At 36.1% G+C, this 18,108-nt stretch overlaps 1 protein-coding gene across 2 annotated transcripts in view; it reads right to left on the reverse strand.

The window, feature by feature from the left end:
• Positions 1-18,108, reverse strand: part of CFAP299 (cilia and flagella associated protein 299) — a 612,278-nt gene that overhangs the window by 12,177 nt on the left and 581,993 nt on the right. For both annotated transcript variants that reach the window (XM_068542122.1, XM_068542121.1), the window contains exon 5: positions 6,892-7,021. In XM_068542122.1, the coding sequence (XP_068398223.1) occupies positions 6,892-7,021 (130 nt within the window). The remainder of the gene's footprint in view (positions 1-6,891; positions 7,022-18,108) is intronic.

The following is an 18,108-nucleotide window of genomic DNA, read 5'->3' on the forward strand; positions in this document are numbered from 1 at the left end:
CTTGCCACAGAACGATGCAGTTTGAACCTCTAGGGGGTGGAGCCTAGTGTTCTCCTGATTGGCTGGCGTGAGGAGAGAGGAAGGGGAAATGGTATATAGAAGTGAAGGAAATTGCTACTAATCAAGCCATGGTGGGCTGGATTTTGATGAAGAGCTCTTGTGATAACAGCCTGCATTCCAAAGTAGCACATTTTTATGTTTGAACAGTTGTGATTTTTCAAAAATAGGAGACTGGGTTGGGGAGCGCCTGCTGTATAGACAGGAGTATTGATATGTAAAGAGAAAAGAAATACGTCCTGCTAAATCAATGCACAGTCTGCACTGCATAATGTCCAAGTTCTGTGACACTCAGGGTGAACCAGAAAGGTTTATGCTATAATAATGTCTTTTGTTTCAATTTCCTACATCTAATAGAAACCACGCATCTCTAAGATCTTTTAACATTTTTGTTTGTTTGTTTGCTTGTTTCGTTATCAGCTATTTACAGGGAACTATATTCAAATACACTCTATTAGACACTAAACAAAGTAACAAAAAGGAGCCTCTATCTTACTGAATTTCACATTTTTCATACAATTGATTTTCTTTTGCACACCAATTGGAGTTTAGCCAACAGAAAAATAACCTCCTTTCAAAATGTCTTAATCATTTTTGTACTCAGAAATTTTGATTCCAAGTCATAACACAAATGGTACAGATTTTCATTGAACTGTGCAGAATGGCAAAAACTCATTAGATTTGGCTTCCACTCTTGGAGCTCAATTTTCTCTCAAAACTTCTCTGCTATTTCTCTCCTTCCTGTACCTTGGTCTCAACCCTGCTTGCAGTTAAGAATCACCTGAGAGCTCTTAAAAAGTATGGATGCCCAGGCCTTCCACCCAGATGAATCTTTGGACATCAAATATTCTAAAACTTTCTGGGTGATTCTGATGTCTGGCCCATGCTGAGAATGACTCTTCAGCCAAAAGGAGCTCCTCTCCCTTCCCATGTAACCACATGCTCTGTGCTTCCACACCTTTTATGTGATGTTCCTTCCTATCAGAATACTCCTTGGCTCCAGTCCTCATGTTTTCACCATACTCATCCTTCAAGATCCAGTTCAGATGCTATCTCTTCCATTAACTTTTTTTTGAACGCCTTAGGTCCAAAGTAACTTCTGCCTCCTTTGAATTCTTAGAGCATTTTCTTTCCTCTCAGGTCACTTTCCAGCTTGCCATTTCTGTGCATATTTTATGTTCTCACCCACCCACCAATTAACCTATAAGCTTTTTAGGGCAAGAAACCCACCTTTCTGGTTCACTTTTTATACCTCACAGTGCCCAGTAGTTACTCAGTAAACATCAGATGAGGAACAGGAGGGTGGAAGGAAGAATGAAGAGGCGACAGACTGACTAACATCTGTCCAGCTCACCTGTTTCTCTATACTCATCCAGCACTAGAACTAACTCTCTTTCTCTTTCCTAAGTGTTGGAGTAAAGTGAGATCTCTCAACCACTTTTTCTTCATCGATATATTCTCTAAGTTTTGTCTTTACCTGGATGGCCAGGTAGTTGCGATATTAAACACGTAACTCAGAAACATCCTAACTATGGTAGGGCCCCTAATTCTGGTCCTCTTTGCTCTTCACCTGGATTACTGTTATGCTCTCATCTTCTCCAGTCTTTCTCCCTAGTCTGTCATAATCTACACCCTCTAATCTCCTTAAAACACAACTTTCTTCCTGTTATTTCCCTGCACAAGAGCCTGGGCATATTTCTCTATTTCCTGTCAAGTCTACTCCAAGGTCCTCATCAGTCTTGCATTCAAGGCTTTTCACGACCTTTCCATGCTCAATTCCCATTCTGCTCCTTCTCCAAACCAATTCAGCAGCCAAATTGAACTATTTAGGGTTTTCTTTGCCTTTGTTTTACACTCATCAACCTTATCTTTGTTAATAGGTTTCATTCCTGGCATTATCTTCTTCTCCATCTCTATGAGTTCAATTCTTAATCATTCTTCAATTTCAGTTAAAAGATTACCTCGTCTATTAATAATCACCTAATAATCCCCAATGCTGTCCCCTCACCATCCCCTTTCCACTGGCTCCTGCCTCAGATCAAAAGTCATCTCTTCTTCCACTGAATCCCCAAAGCATTTCTCTTTTTTGCAACATATTACTTTCTTCCTTATGTTGCAGTTATATTTTTTACATGCTTGTTTCCTTAAAAATCTTTCAATCACTTAAAGGGCAAGGGTTGAACTCTTGCTCATCTTTACATTCCCTATGGTGTCTCAAATTTATGTTTAAGCTCCATCGCTAGGTTCTACTAATGATGAACTCTGTGACCTTGAGCAAGTCATTTAACCTGTTTGTGTCAATTTGTTCATAAACCAAAAACATATTCTAATTTAACAGTCTTAATTTGAGACAGCTTAAATTACATATTCCTGGGACTGCACAAGAACACTTGAAAGCACATACCAAAATAAAGGTTTCTGCATAACCTCAACAAAGCCTAAAATTACGGCCACACTAGCTGTTTCCACCAATAAGTTCCTGTCATTTGTTTTCTGACTTACTTGGATCAATACAGAGTGGTGTGACTGTACTCTTTCTAGCTATCACTGTTACCTCAAGCATCAGTGACATAATCCACTCCTCAGTTTTGAATTACTATAGCATTATATTTGTGTGTTTGGAGGGAATCATTCATTTAATCATTTGTTCCATGAATATTTATTAAGTACCTATTAACCAGACATTTTTCCAGGTGATGGGTTCTCACATTAGTAAATAGAAGAGGGGAGGGGAAAGGAAAAAAGCTGGTGTAACTGTGGAAGATTTTTCCTATTTTATACAATCTCTCATCTTATTAGTAGATCATGAAGGTTTTAGACCACCTATGTTAGGCTAAGACTCAAAGCAAACTCTTTCAGGTTAACGTTTCCTAAAAGCAAAAGAAAAATGCCTAGTTTTTCTCATTTGTCCAGATAATGCAGAGGAGTGAGTGCAAAGCGCGTCCCCTCAATCCTTCTAAAGATAATACAATGGAAACATTATGGTGGGTGTGAATCACTTAGACAAGCATTCTTCACTCAAAAATAGAACCTGACCTTATTTGTTCCAGATGTTATACAGCTGCAGGGAAGTTAAAGCCAGTGGTCCTGTTTTCAGTGCAACCAAACTCTTATTGCATTGGGAATTTCTTAACCAATGAACTCATATTACTTGTTCTAAGACCTGCACAATTTTCTTTTTTCCACTCTTACCATTCACAAACAACTATGTTTCATAGGAACCATGCTTCAGAATTAATGAGTCTACATCTGTGTTGTACAAAGGAAACACATCCTGTTTACCAGTGTTTCCACTTTTCATTTATCTTGACTGCTTTAATTTTAAGCATAAAATATTTCAAAGAGAGTACTTGAAGGAAACGAAAAGGAGAGTTGAGTTGTATTGTTCTTACAACATTTTATAGCACTTTAACTATGGAGTTATTAGGAGGTGTTCATCTTAGGAAGAATTGTCAGCAAAATTATTAAGAAGAATACTGACTATAAAAATGTAACTCGTATCATTGTTTGTAGTTCAAAAAACTTGACATATTAGCTTATTTCTTGACTCTCCTGCAGGCCTGTAAGAGCTGCTATGTGGATGCATGAAATATAAAAGGATCATGGCTCTTTGACGAGGGTGAAAAAGCTAAGAAATCAGGTAGGTGATGTACATGCTACTTTTATATCTAGTCCATAAAAATGAAAATATGTGTTATATTTTATTTGAGAACACTTGTGTTTGGGAACAGAGTACCAGATCTCTTGAGATTATTGTGTTTTTATAGATAAGACTTTTTCAAATTGTGGTTCATGGCAATCTACAGCAGAATCACACTGGCCACTTATGAAAATATGTACTTCTGGGCCCAGTTGAGTCAGAATCTCTGTGAATCAGGTCTGAGCCTGTAGAGGGACTCCAGAGATCAGAAAACAATGATAACAACAACAAAAACAGACTCTCATCGTCCAGTTGTGAACAGTAAAGCCTAGGGAGGTAAAGTGAATTTCTCAAGGCCATACAGCCAGTTAATAGTAAAGTAAGGCCTAGAATTTTATTTATTAATGCTGAGACCGACATTATTTTCCAGTAAGTTTTTATCTTTAAAAAGATAAGCTTAAAATAAAATTTAAAGAAATAGAAGTACCCAAATATCATTGGATGTCTCACCCAATAATTCTTTACTTTTATCATTAATTAACCAAATCCTTGTTCATTCTCCAAGATTTTGGAAGTGCCTTTCCTTCAGACTCATCATGAATCTTTTGAGTTACAATTAAAATCTTCCAGGAAAAAAGAGGAAGATGTTATATTTCATGGATTGTTGACTAAGTCTTTGAAAGATCATGATTGATTATTCTGTAAATGCGTGTTTTAGTTAAAGTTATTTGAACCAGTCAAGCAGCAGTTTGGATTCAATAATGATTCTTCAAAGACATAGACAAAAACTCTAATGCATGACATACATTCTTGATATGTGTATATGGCATCAGTTAAAATAGAGCCCTAAAAGAGTCTGTGTGATGTCATTCAAAACTGATTCAAAGATTTGTTTCATACATCTTAATGATGCTATAAATTAATTTATATCTTTTCTTATGTACATAGTTCAGGCTTTGAAAAGGAAAAGACTCTGTGAATGCTATTTATTAAGTTTTCTGTAATTTGCCTCAAATGATAACATTTTGACACCCATCTACGATGAGTATAGAGGCACCACCAGAGAGAAGATGCACTCATAAACTTCTCTGCTATTCATAGATTCGTAATAAATATGGCCCTACTGATGTTCAGGTCCAGTCCCTCATCTTACTAATGAGAAACCTGAGAACAAAAAAAAAGAGTAGTGTTCTTTTGAAGGAGATAGCGTTGTGTCAGAAACTGTCACCCTGGTTGTTAACTCTAACTCTCCCCCTCCCCTGAGGGAATGTAAGCTGTGGGGAAGTGTTATCTTTGTCTCACAGGAAACCACCAGAAGAGAAAAACAGGAGGCCACCAGAACTGGTTAGAACCGGCCAAATCTAAAATGGCTGATGACCTGGCCTTCAGTAGACCTTGAGCCCCATCATACGCTCATTGTAATACACAAGCATGCTAAGTGACACGACTGCTGGTGGCCATAACAGGAAGTATCCCACCATAGAAGGAAAAAAAGGAGGTGGCAACCAGTTCCAGGAAGAACCCCGCCTATTCCCGGAAAGCCAATGCATATGCCTCACTGCCATTAACCTTACCGTTAGAAATCTTGCCTTGCTCACCCCCTGACTAGAAGTTGATTTGTGAACTAAGTTCTGGCTTCTCCATTCTCTGGCCATTGAATAAAGCTTGTGTTATTTCAATCTCAGCATCAGTTTTGTTATTGCCTGTGCAAATCTGAACAGGAAAAGAAGCTCCCCTGCCAAGGCAGGAGTCTTCAGCCAGGCTAGGGCACAAGGGTGGGGTGGGGGGGTGGTCCATAAGGCCAGTCTGGGAACAAAACTGCTAGTTGTCTACCCAAACCTCTCTTCTCCCTTTTGTAGAACTCTTGTTTCTAGCTGGACATATGGCTACCTAAATAAAGATTACATTTCCTAGCCTTCCATGTAGCAAGATATGGCCATGTGACTAAGCTCTTGCCATGGAACATAAGTGACCATGAGTGTGGTAGCTTTGGGGAAACTTCCTTACAAGGCAGTGGGGGCATGTTCTTTGTACCTACTCACCTTCTTCCATACATTCTGTTTAAAACGTGTCTGTTTTGGCTGGAGATCTATGTTGGCCTAAGAGGATGAGGGCCACCTTGGCCCAGATGACAGTGTAGCTGCCACTCCAACTTTGGACAGCCACTATCTAGACTTACAAGTGGGAGAGAAAGAAGTCTCTGTTCTCTTTAAGCCACCAGCTTGGGGTTTCTTGTATTTGGAGCTGTATCTGATTCAGACAAGAATCTATTTCTTGCTACAAAATTTCCTTTATTCATTTTTTGAGCACATAGTTACTAAGTACTGTTTATGAGCAAAGAACTACATTAAGTGGATATGAAACAAAATATTTTTTATTTTGAAAAACTTTTTCAAAAGTTTTTAGAATCAGACACCCCTTTACCTTCGGTCCATCCTTTACCTACCCCAGGCATATCACACAATTTCTATTCTTTCACTATGAAGAACTATTTTTCTTGACTTTGGAGTTTAGACTGATACTGTCATGTGAGTAACATGTTTTTCAAAAGTTAAAAAAAAAACCACCAAAGCAATCCAAGCACATACGACTTTTACGTTTCAACATTCGACCCCAGCTATATGACAAATCATGATTAAAAGTCATGATGTAAATGTAGTCTTTGAAAATATGTAAGATGTAAACATTTGTCTTTGAACAAATCCAAAATATCATGGGACATGTTTTTAAAATATTTAAATCAAATGTATTTTCTAAGTTAATGCTCAGAAATGCACTAAACACAATACTGTTTTCAGTGTTAGTCACATAAAAAAAGGTTCGTATGTGAGGTGAGAGTCTCTCTTCCCTAAATGACTCATCTCCCCATTCAGAGCAGAAAGTGACTGGACTCCCCAGAATCAGAGCAAACAGACTTGCTGCCACTGGCTGCCTGACCTAATTCTGCTGTCAGGCATGGAGAAGTGTTCCCACGTGTGAGTTCCATTTAAATTCCCCCCAAATTCTTCCTTGTTGATTTCTGATAATTTATTGCTTTGAAGTTTTTTTCTTCAAGGATAGTAGATGCTCTAAGTTTCCACATAGCTTTTCACTTCTAAATTTAAAAGCTTAAGATCAAATATTTAATAATTTTTGAATGATGGTAGAGATACAATAAAATTTGAGGAGATACCTAAGTGTAAAAGCAGACTTACCTTAGGGTCCACGTTGAGAATTTTTCTGTCTCTTTTGTATTTGAAAAGTAAGCCTTCTGGATTATCAGCAATCACTTGGTAGTTGGGAGTTGAATTCCAAACAGCAACATGACTGTCCCAGTTGTAAAAACTATAGAAATAAATATTTATTAGGAATTAATATGCATAATGAATTAAATTGACAAATATATTTCAGAAAATATTTGGGGCAGTTCAGCTTCAAAATAAATGGATAGGATCACAGTCTATACAACCATGTAGACCACATGTGTGATTAAAATTCTTGCAGATAAGATTAGACTGGGTTATTTTCAAATCATTTAGATACATATTTATGACTGTTTTGCATGATTTCCTGGTTTGGACACTCTAGGACCTAGGACCTATTCCAGTATCATATTCCCAGGAAGTCAAGAAGAAAATTGTTGCAATTTAAGGCTATTTCTTCTAGTTCAGACTCTTCAGGATATTGAGTATTCAGGGTATTAAGAGACTGTTTACTGGAAGGAAAGGCAGGCTAAGTCACTTCTTTTCATTCAAAACAAATTAATTCATTCCTTTAAGGTTCTATTTTTCAATAATATGTTTCCCAGGCAGTAAGAAAACTACTTGTGTTTGAGAGGTTACCAGAGGCCAGGCATGATGTGATGTATTCTACAACAACATCCATACGAATTTGCTCTTATTTCACAGACAAGGCAAGGATACTATGGGAGTTCAACCAGCATAGTTAACACCCTGCAACTAATACATCATAGGGCTAATATTTCAACCCAGATCTATGTGTTTCAAAGCATGCACATGTTCTTTCTACTGTTCGACATTGCCTTTTCAATCCCTTCTTTGGATGTTCGTCTATGGAAACTTTCTATTTTTTTCCACCTCTCATTTTATACTTACTTGTCAAAAACAAATATAATGCTGTTATGTGCATTGGAAGTATCCTCAATACACTTATTTTTACATATCTTATTCCCATTAACATATTTCTAATATTATGTTTGCTTTTAAAATGACAGCCACAGAGATAAGTCATGCAGAGCTCACAGCCCAGTATGCCTCTCAAATATTTGTAATATTTATTTTTAATCATTTTCCCCTTATCCTATTTCTGGGTTGTTTTCCCCTCTATTACTCCTCTTCTTCATTTTGAAAGAGTAGATTTCATTGATTAAACTCACTGTGAATTACATTGTTTTCTGAGGCATCACCTTTTTGCTACTACCTGAAAATGTAATATGTTTGCCCTCAAATTTTTTAATACTCAGAAAAAACTGATTTTATAGATTCATATATTCATATCTTTGGGGGTGCATATTAGTGAGAACTATTCTCTCTTTTCCCCTCTTACTCCTTCTATGGCCAAGACATAGGAGTGTCTGCCCTTTCTGAGGCACAGAGTTAGGAAAAGTGGTTTTCCAACCATCACTGTCTGTTTAATCAAGCCTCCACAAGAGAGCAGGAATGACTATCTGATTAGTGAATTGAGAAAAGGAGCTGAACATTCATGGCTTTCTAGGTCCTCACTTTAGCTAGCTTTCATGAGTGAAGTTTATCATGGCAGGCTCAATGCCCAATAGGGTGATGATAGGAGAGCAGCCTACAGTACTGGTGATAAATTCAATCCAGTGGTAAAAGTATTACAAGTCAATTTGACTATGCACCCAAGCTGGGTCCCCCAATTCAGTTTAATTCATAATAAAGAAGATAAATTGACCTCCATCCTCCTGGCTGTTCAGTTAGGAGATTCACAAATTGGAATAGGGGACATGGGTATGATCCTCAACCTTACATATATATATATATATATATATATATATATATATATATATATATATATATATATATATATATATATATATATATATATATATATATACATATATATATATATATGTACACACACACACACATACATATATTTCTGAGATATATAGATATACATAATCCCAATAAAATGCTTGAGTCATAGTTATGCTCAGAGTGGCACTGTTTATATCACACATTCTTATCTTGTTGCTCAGACCTCAAATTAAAAGCCTTATTGAAGTACAGGCAGATTTTATATATATACACTTTATCTAAAGAAGTTAATTTGTGTAGCACATGGTACTTTTGATGAACTGATTTGGATTGTTAGTCAATACTTTTGTTTTCCTAGGCTGGGAAGGGAAACAGGTTTCATTTCACATGCCAATTCTGATAGCTAATAATTATTAGTATTTAATAAAGATAACTAACACTTATTTAATGAGCACCATGTGTTGGGTACTGTTCTGAGACTAATGAATCTATTGTCTCATCAACCTTACTGTCAACACCATGAGGTAGGCATAAAACTATCCCCTTTTATACAGGCAGAGCCCAGGTGATCTTGAAGTGTACTTGTGGATGAAGATGAGGGACTGGATTTGAGAAGACACTGAAAAGTGGGTTTAATGGTTATGAGAAAGACATCAATGAGATAAGAGTCTAGGATTACTCTTAGATTTCTGGTTTGAATACCTAAGTGGATGGAATTATTTACTAGGAAATAAAATACAAGGTAAGGAACAGATTGCAGGAGGTGGGGTGGGGGCGTGTAGTTCAGTTTTAGACGTCTTGAACTTGAAATCCTTATGAAATATCCAAGAAAATGAAAGCAAGGATCTTGGTTTGTGTTGTTTACTGCCCTATTTCCAATTCCTTTTTTCAGCCCATGCCTCACAATGGTAGATGCTAAATGCATATTAATGGAAGAAATAGATAATGGATGAATTTCTGAAGTTAGAGAGTTTTCTTAGATGGAGTAATGTATCTAGAAGTATCAGCAGTATTTAAATTCAAAGAGGTGACTGAGATGGACAAAGGAGAAGATGGAGATAAGAATGAAATCTGGAACATCAATTTTATCGGGTAGGAAGAGGAATCAGCAAAAGAGAGTAAAAAACAGTGACCTGAAGCATCAGAAAGAACCAGGAAGGAGTTACTTTGTTGCAAAAACTGAAGAGAGGAGAATATATCAAGAAATAGTACTTTAAGAAAGACAATAGTGTCAAATGCCTCATATATTAGATAAGGAATGAAGAGAGTTCATCAAAATTTGCACTTGGAAGGATATTACAGGAAAAGCCGTTGCAGTAAAATGGTGGGAGCAAAATTCAGTTATAGAGAATTTAAGGGAAGATGAGAACAGATTGCTGAATTAAAAATTCCTTTAGTAATTTAGTTATAAAGGAAACAAGAAATCTAGGGCAGCACTGGGGATACAAAAAATTAAAGGTCAGCTTTTTTTTAAAAAGATGAAATATTCTTGAATATGTTTCCATGGTGTGAAGAGGGAAAAGTAGAGAAAGCAGGATCCTAAAGAGGCAGGAGCTATAAAAAGGCTTTGCCATAAAAAATTCTATATGAGAAGATGTATCTAATATACAACAGAACTATGATATTCCTATATCTATGTAGGTTAATTTGATTTTAGTAAGAACCCTGCATATTATTTATTACTATTCCTATTATATAGATGAGCGAACTGGAACTAAGAGAAGATAATAAAAAATTTGAAGTTTACATTACTAGTTAGTACTAGAATACAGTCTCAGACCTAGTCTATAGAATCTAAAACAAGTACGTTTTCTAAAAATTTTTATTTTATTGTGGTAAGAACACTTAACAGGAGACTTGCCCCCTTAACAAATTTTTAAGTGTACAATACATTATGTTGACCATAAGTACGATGTTGTACAGCAGAGCCTCATAGATTATTCATCTTGTTTAAGTGAAACTTTATGCCTGTTGATTATTAACTCCTCAATTCCCCCTCCTCCCCAGCCCCAGGTAACCACCATTCCATTCTTTGAGTCTATGAATTTGACTATTTTAGATACCTCATATAAGTGAAATCATACAGTATTTGTCTTCCTGTGACTGGCTTATTTCACTTTTCATAATGCCCTCAAGTTTCATTTGTGTTGTCACATATTGCAGAATTTCCTTCTTTTTTAAGGTTGAATAATATTCCATTGTATGTATATACCATATTTTCTTTTCCATTCATTTGTCAATGGACATTTAGGTAGTTTCCACATCTTGACTGTTGTGAATAGTTTCTTTTAGACCACATATAGTTGAGTGTTGTTTTTTAAAATCCGTTTAGCCACTCTGTCTTTTGATTGGGGAGTTTAATCCATTTATACTTAAAGCAGTTATTGATAGGGAAGGATTTACTCTTGCCATTTTATTAATTGTTGTCTGTTAGTCTTGGAGTTCTTTTGTCTGTCTTTTCCTCTCTTGCTGTCTTCCTTTTTGTTTTGTTAATTTTTTTATTGATATATTTTGAATACTTGATCTTTTTCTTTTGTGTATCTTCTATAAGTATTTTTTTGTAGTTACCTTGGGGTTAACATAAAATATCTTATAGTTGTAAATGTTAATTTTAAGATGATAATAACAAGTTTAATCACATACACAAACTTTACATTTTAACTTCTCCCATCCATGTACTTTATGCTATTGTCAAAATTTATATCTATTCATGCTGTGTATCTTTAACTTTTTTGTTATAATTATTTTTTAATACTTTTGTCTTATAATTTTTATAGTAGAATTAAAAGTGATTTACCCACTGCCATTACAGTAATACACTACTCTGAATTTTTTAATATATTTACCTTTATCAATGAGTCTCATACTTTCTTATGCTATCATGTTTCTTTTTAGCATCCTTTCATTTTAATTTGAAGAACTCCCTTTAGCATTTTTCGTAGGGCAAATCTAGTGGTGGTGAACTTTCTGAGCATATTTTCTGCGTGGGAAAGTCTTTATCTCTTCTTCATTATTGAAGGACAGTTTTTCTGGGCATATTACTCTTTGGTAGTAGCTCTTTTCTGTCAGCAGTGTGAGTCTATCATCCCACTCCCTTCTGGCCTGCAAGGTTTCTATTGAAAATCTGTTAATTGTCTTATAAGAAGGGGAGGAGGGTCCATAGAATGTGACAAGTTGCTTTTCTCTTGCTTCTTTCAAAATTCTCTCTTTGTCTTTGATTTTTTGGCAATTTAATTATAATGTGTGTCTTGAAGTAGATTTCTTTGATTTATCTGATTGGTGTCCCTTAAGCCTTTTGGATTTGGATGCCCATTTCCTTCCCCAGATTTTGGACGTTTTCAGTCATTATTTCTTTGAATAAGTTTTCTCATCCTTTATCTCTCCTCATTCTGGGAATCCCATAATGTGTGTATTGGTTCCTTGATGGTGTCCCATAACTCTCTTAAGGTTTTTTCACTCTTTTCCATTGTTTTCTTTTTGCTTCTCTGACTTAATTATTTCCAATGACTGGTCTCTGAGGTCATCGATGTTTTATTCTGCTTAATCTAGTCTGATGTTGAAACACTTTAGTGGGTTTTTTTTTAAGTTTAATTATTGTCTTTAGCTCTATGATTTCTGTTTTGTACTTTTTAATATTTTTTCTTTGTTGAATTTCTCCCTTTGTTCATGAATTGTTTTCTTGACCTCAGTGAGCACCTTTATGACAGTTATTTTGAATTCTCTTTTAGGTATACTATCAGTACCTCTCTGTAGGGTCAGTATCTGGAGATTTATCTTATTCCTTTTTGGGGGAAAATTCTTGCCTGATTCTTTTTTCCTTGACTTTCTGTGTTGCTGCCTGCATGTTAGACAAAGGAGGCACCTCTCCCAGTCTTCATGGACTGGCCTTATACAGGAGAAGACCTCCACCAAGCAACCTGGACAGAGATTCACTGGCCTCTTCTTTTTCCCTCCCCAGGGAGAAGCAGGCAGCTGTGGGTTTTGTCACTTGCTCTGTGATGAGCAGGGAGTAAGATCTATGTATGATGTCTACCAGCCCAAGCTGCTGTCGCCATTTTCCTCCAGGTGCATGGAATGTGCCTGGCCCCCCAGAACTCCAAGACTGGCAAAATTGAAGTTAGTTCTCTGGGGACCCCCCTTAGAAGAGCTGGGAGTCTGGACACACAAACCAACCCCTGCCTCCCTTGGGAGAAGCTGAGAGCTAGGGTGTTTCTTTTTCATAGTATGGTGCTATGCTGGCAGTAGGGATTCCAGTAAGAGGGTGTCCCAAACCTCTCTACTGGCTTTGGTGAGGTTTGCTTTGCATTTGCCTGGGGGTACAGGGACCTTTCAATTAGTTTCTGGATTTCTCACAAAGGGAATTTGTCTAGGAATTCTTGCTGAATCTGTTTATTTGTGGGAGGAGAGTCCAGGGCTTCCTACTCTGCTATCTTGCTGATGTCACCAATCCAAATGCTCTTTTTAATCTGCTATTTCTTGATTTCTTTTATTTTTAATTAATTTTTATTGGAATACAGTTGCTTTACAATGTTGTGTTAGTTTCTACTGTACAGCAAAGTGAATCAGCTATATGTATACATATATCCCCTCCTTTTTGGATTTCCTTCCCATTTAGGTCACCACAGAGCATTGAGTAGAGTTTCCTGAGCTACACAGTAGGTTCTCACTATTTATCTATTTTATACATAGTATCAATAGTGTATTTATGTCAATCCCAATCTCACAATTCATCCCATCCCACCTTTCCCCCTTGGTATCCATACATTTGTTCACTATAAAACGTTTCCTAGAACTAACAAACATATAAATTTCAGCTAAACAAGGAAAAGACAGAAAGAAAGAAAAAAAGAGAGGGAGAGAGAAAGAAGTAAAAAAGGAAAGAAAGGAATAAAAAGGGGAAAGGAAAGAAGAGAAAAGAGATTTAAAAACTTCCCCAAACTTAGATTCTTTCCAGGTCATCACACTTTTCTCCTAATATATTATAATTAAATCTATCTTCTCTATGCCAACTTACCCCGACTGCTGTTCCATCTCAGTTCTCTCACCTGAGCTGCTTATCCACATGCTCAATTGTAAATACTTACTGGGATAAATCATAGACTCCTCAATCTCAACATATCAAAAAATAAATTTTTCCCACCTTCCAAACCTGTTTAAATTTGCTGTACTGTCTCTATCAATAAGTGGCACTCAATAAATGTTCATTGACTAAATTAATGATATATGTCCATCTTTATTATTATTTATGATCGAGCTGATTACAGTATTTTTAATTATTACAGAATTAAAATAAAGAAGTAGCAAGAAAATTTACTTTAAAATGTAATTAAGAGAATTGATCTAGAACATTGATCTGGGACTTAGGAAATCTAAACCCTCATGCAGTGGTTTCAATTTTCTCTTATCTAAAGTTTAGAGGTTGAACTATGTATTGCAAAGGCTCTTTACAATGGCAATAGACTGTTATTATGAAAGCCTCCTTTGATTCAATGAGTTCTTACACGTTATTTTAATTTATGTCTAAGTGGTCACATCTAGAAAATACTTGTAGAAAAGTTCAAACATACTGTATCTAAAATAGATAGAAGAACTTAAGGGGTAACTTATGTGGAATTATTTAAGGTTTAGGAATAAAAGAACAATTTTCCATTTGCTCCCCATGAAAAACATCCAAGGTTTGGGCATTTTGTTGTATGAGAGTGTACTTATACACAACTTATACAAATAAGTTGGGATAATGAATTGAGATAAATATGTGTAAAATCTGTTCACTAAGTGATAAGGGGGTCCTCATGTATGTTCTTGGAAACAATTACCTGTTTGTCATCTATTTTACATGATAACTCCTGATACCAGAGAAAATATTTTTATGACATTACACAACAACAGAGCGTTGGACCACCAGGGGGAGTATATTTCAAAGCCGAGTCTCCAGAATACTTTGTTTGCCCTCGTTTTGCTCAATATCTTCCTTCAAACGGAGTGGAAATGGCATATTTAGGGAAATTATGAAAGCACAAAATGGACAATGCTATCAAAGATTAGAAATATTTGCACATAAAAATACATTTAAAGGCAATCCAAGGCCTTAGGGGTGAATACAGAACAAAAATAATGACTATAACAATTGTAGTCTCCAGCACATAAAGCACAGGGAAAAAATAAGATCACTACCACAAGAACAGGAAATTTGAAATCACAGAGAACACATCACTGAAATGGAAGCTATTACCATCTAAGAGATTTTCCCCATGAATATAACCAATAGTTCATAATGATTAGGAGGGAGTTGTTTCAATCTCTATTAATTATGGAATCTTTTTGGGTTTTAAACAGTTGGACCAGTAGGCATTTACAGTACCTAATACTTGAATATGCTTATAAAGTTAAAAAAACATTTCATTTGAGAGTAAAATAAAGAATATTTATAAGATATAATTTTTAGGACAGAGAGATATTCATATTTAAAGGAAATTTGTAAAAAACAGAAATAAAATTAAAAACCTACAAAAACGGTTTTTGGGAAATCAAAAGATTTTTATTGAGGGACTTCCCTGGTGGTCCAGTGGTTAAGAATCCACCTTCCATTGAAGGGGACACGTGTTCGACCCCTGGTTGGGGAACTAAGATCCCATATGCCGTGGGGCAACTAGGCCCATGCGCCACAACTAGAGAGCCTGCGTGCTGCAACTACTGAGCTCGCGCAGTCTGGAGCCCCCATGCTGCAACAAAGAGCCTGCTCGCAGCAGCGAAATATCCCACATACCGCAATGAAGATCCCACGTGCTGCAACTAAGACCTGATGCAGCCAAATAAATAAATAAATAGAAACACAAAAAACCAAAAACACAACTGACAGTGGTTTACACCAATAGTTCATTTCTTTAAAAAAAAAGATTTTTATTGAAAAATGAAAATTCAGGGGATTTTATGAGAGTCATGGGGACATTTAAGCATTAAACATTATTGTCTCCTTTTTAATCTCTGTGTAGACAGTCTGTAAGTAGGATGGCTTTACAATTTTACTGTCCAAACTAGGCTCCTTCTGTGAAAGAAGAAAGCTGCTACTAATTGTGCCAAGACAATAAGAGTAAGCCCAGACGATGCCAGGAAAACTGAGATGTGTGGTCTCTACACCTACAAACCATTTAAACACTGCTGTTTTAGAGCTGATTTATCCAATGTTTGTGCAAAATGTTTCCAAAGTTTTGCCATGGATTTGCCAAAAATATGATAAAGTTGTTTAAAAAATGCTAAAACATGTTTTCTTATGGTTGATACTTTTTATTTTATTTTATTGCTGTGGAAAAATTATATTATATGAAATTGCAATTGTGGTATAGAGACATGAAATTTAATCTAGAATAATAAACACTCCTGTTCTTTTTCTATTTTTCAAATAATATCAAAGCAGTAAAACATTCTATAACAAACTAATTTCCTGAAATATCATATTCCATGTAAAAACATAGGTTTGATCAGTTATTTTGGTTGGTAAGAATATGAAATCTAAAGTTTAGTGTTTCCATAAGTTAGTTAACTTGGCTCCTATTCATGACTATATAATGTATCTCTAACTTCAATCAGCTATTTAATAAATGCATATGCCAGTTGGGAAAATGTAAATAACTGTTGAACAACCTACTGTAATTATTAAAATAATTGAGAACATTAAAAGCCCTAGTGACAGGTAGTCAGAAGGGTCATTCAATTCAATTCAGCATGTCAAAAATGCAAACAAAGGATTATAATACAGCATGAAAAATGATACAATAGAAATTTGTGTGAGGTATTTTTGGACTGTAGAGGTCAAAAACAATACATATCTTGCTAGAATATATTTCTAATGAGATTTTCCTGATGGAAAGAAGCAGGGCCAAGCATTCCAGGTAGAAAGGACAGTAAAAGTTAGATTAGATAAGAACTGGAAAATGTTCATAATCAGTGTTAACATTTATGAGAGATATTCAGTAGTTTACTGCTAATGAGGCAGAAAGCAAATTGCTGTGGATTGAGAATTAAATGTGAAATGTGATTATTAACTCTCTTCTACCAAAGTGCGGAAAGTTTGGGTGTGCATTCCCTTTGGGGCCAGAGAGGCTCAGAGCAAAGGAAGCAAGGAGAGCTGGTAAGGCTGGCTTTCCTATCCTTTTAAGGCAGTGGATAGAAGGGAGTGTTCATTGCCAGCAGGCTATTGCTCCTAATTTTCATTTGAGTCAGAAAACAGATGGGCACCTGTCTAGCATGTTCATCATATTATGTGCTCTGAACCCAAAGTGCAATGTCAAGTATATGGACCGGTTATGGAAGGTGCTAAGGGAGAGATGAATGTAATATAATACCTGGGATACTTGACTATTTGTGATAAGTCCCCAACGGTAGAGAATAATGTAACCCTTGTCAAGAGGAACCTTTCCTACAGGGGGAGATTCTGAGGAAGTATTCCATAACTGCTTCCATACGCCTACGCTGGCCTCCTCACTGAAGGCCCTAGCCCTCTGGTGGGATGTCTGGAATGCTTCATTGCTAGCTCCATGCAATGGGAAAGAAGCAGGTGATAATCACAGATGTACTTATAACCATATCTCCCCATAGTAAGGCTATGGAGATAGATTTATGAGTTACACAAAGCTCTTTCTGATTTTGCAATCAGAGCAAGTATTAGAAACATCCTGAGAAGTATTTGAAACTTCTCAGTTGCAAATCATAGAGTGAGAACCTCAAGGTCAAGCAAGAATGCCAGTAGCTAGTCCTATAGTAACTGGGCTATGTGGCCATTCCTGGTGAAGAGACTGCAAAGGAAGCACTTTCCCAAGGCAGAAACCTGAAGGAATGGTGCAGGGATGGGGTGGGTGTCCCAGAGAGCCCTACCTTAATTTCATTCTCTGATATTATTATTGAAACAACTGCCACTAATGTTATTTTACATTGATGTAGTGCTTTGTCATTTACAAAGAGCTTTCACCTATGTACTCTCGTTTAATGTCCAGAATAATGATGTATTAGGTAGGGTATTTATTTATAGCTTATTACAAAATATTGAATATAATTTCCTGTGCTATACAGTAAATCCTTGTTGCTTACCTATTTTATGTATAGTAGTTTGTATCTGTTAATCCCATGCTCCTATTTTGTCCCTTCTCCCCTCCCTCTCCCCTTTGGTAGCCATAAGTTTGTTTTCTATGTCTGCGAGTCTGTTTCTGTTTTGTTATATGCATTTGTTTGTTTTATTTTTTAGATTCCACACATAAATGATAACATACAGTATTTGGTTTTCCTGGTCTAACTTATTTCACTAAGCATAATACACTCTAGGTCCAACCACATTGTTGAAAATGGCATAATTTCATTCTTTTTTATGTCTGAGTAATATTCCATTATGTGTGTGTGTGTGTGTGTGTGTGTGTGTGTACA

This window comes from Eschrichtius robustus, chromosome 4 (genome assembly GCF_028021215.1).
Source record: "Eschrichtius robustus isolate mEscRob2 chromosome 4, mEscRob2.pri, whole genome shotgun sequence".
Lineage (NCBI taxonomy): Eukaryota > Metazoa > Chordata > Mammalia > Artiodactyla > Eschrichtiidae > Eschrichtius > Eschrichtius robustus.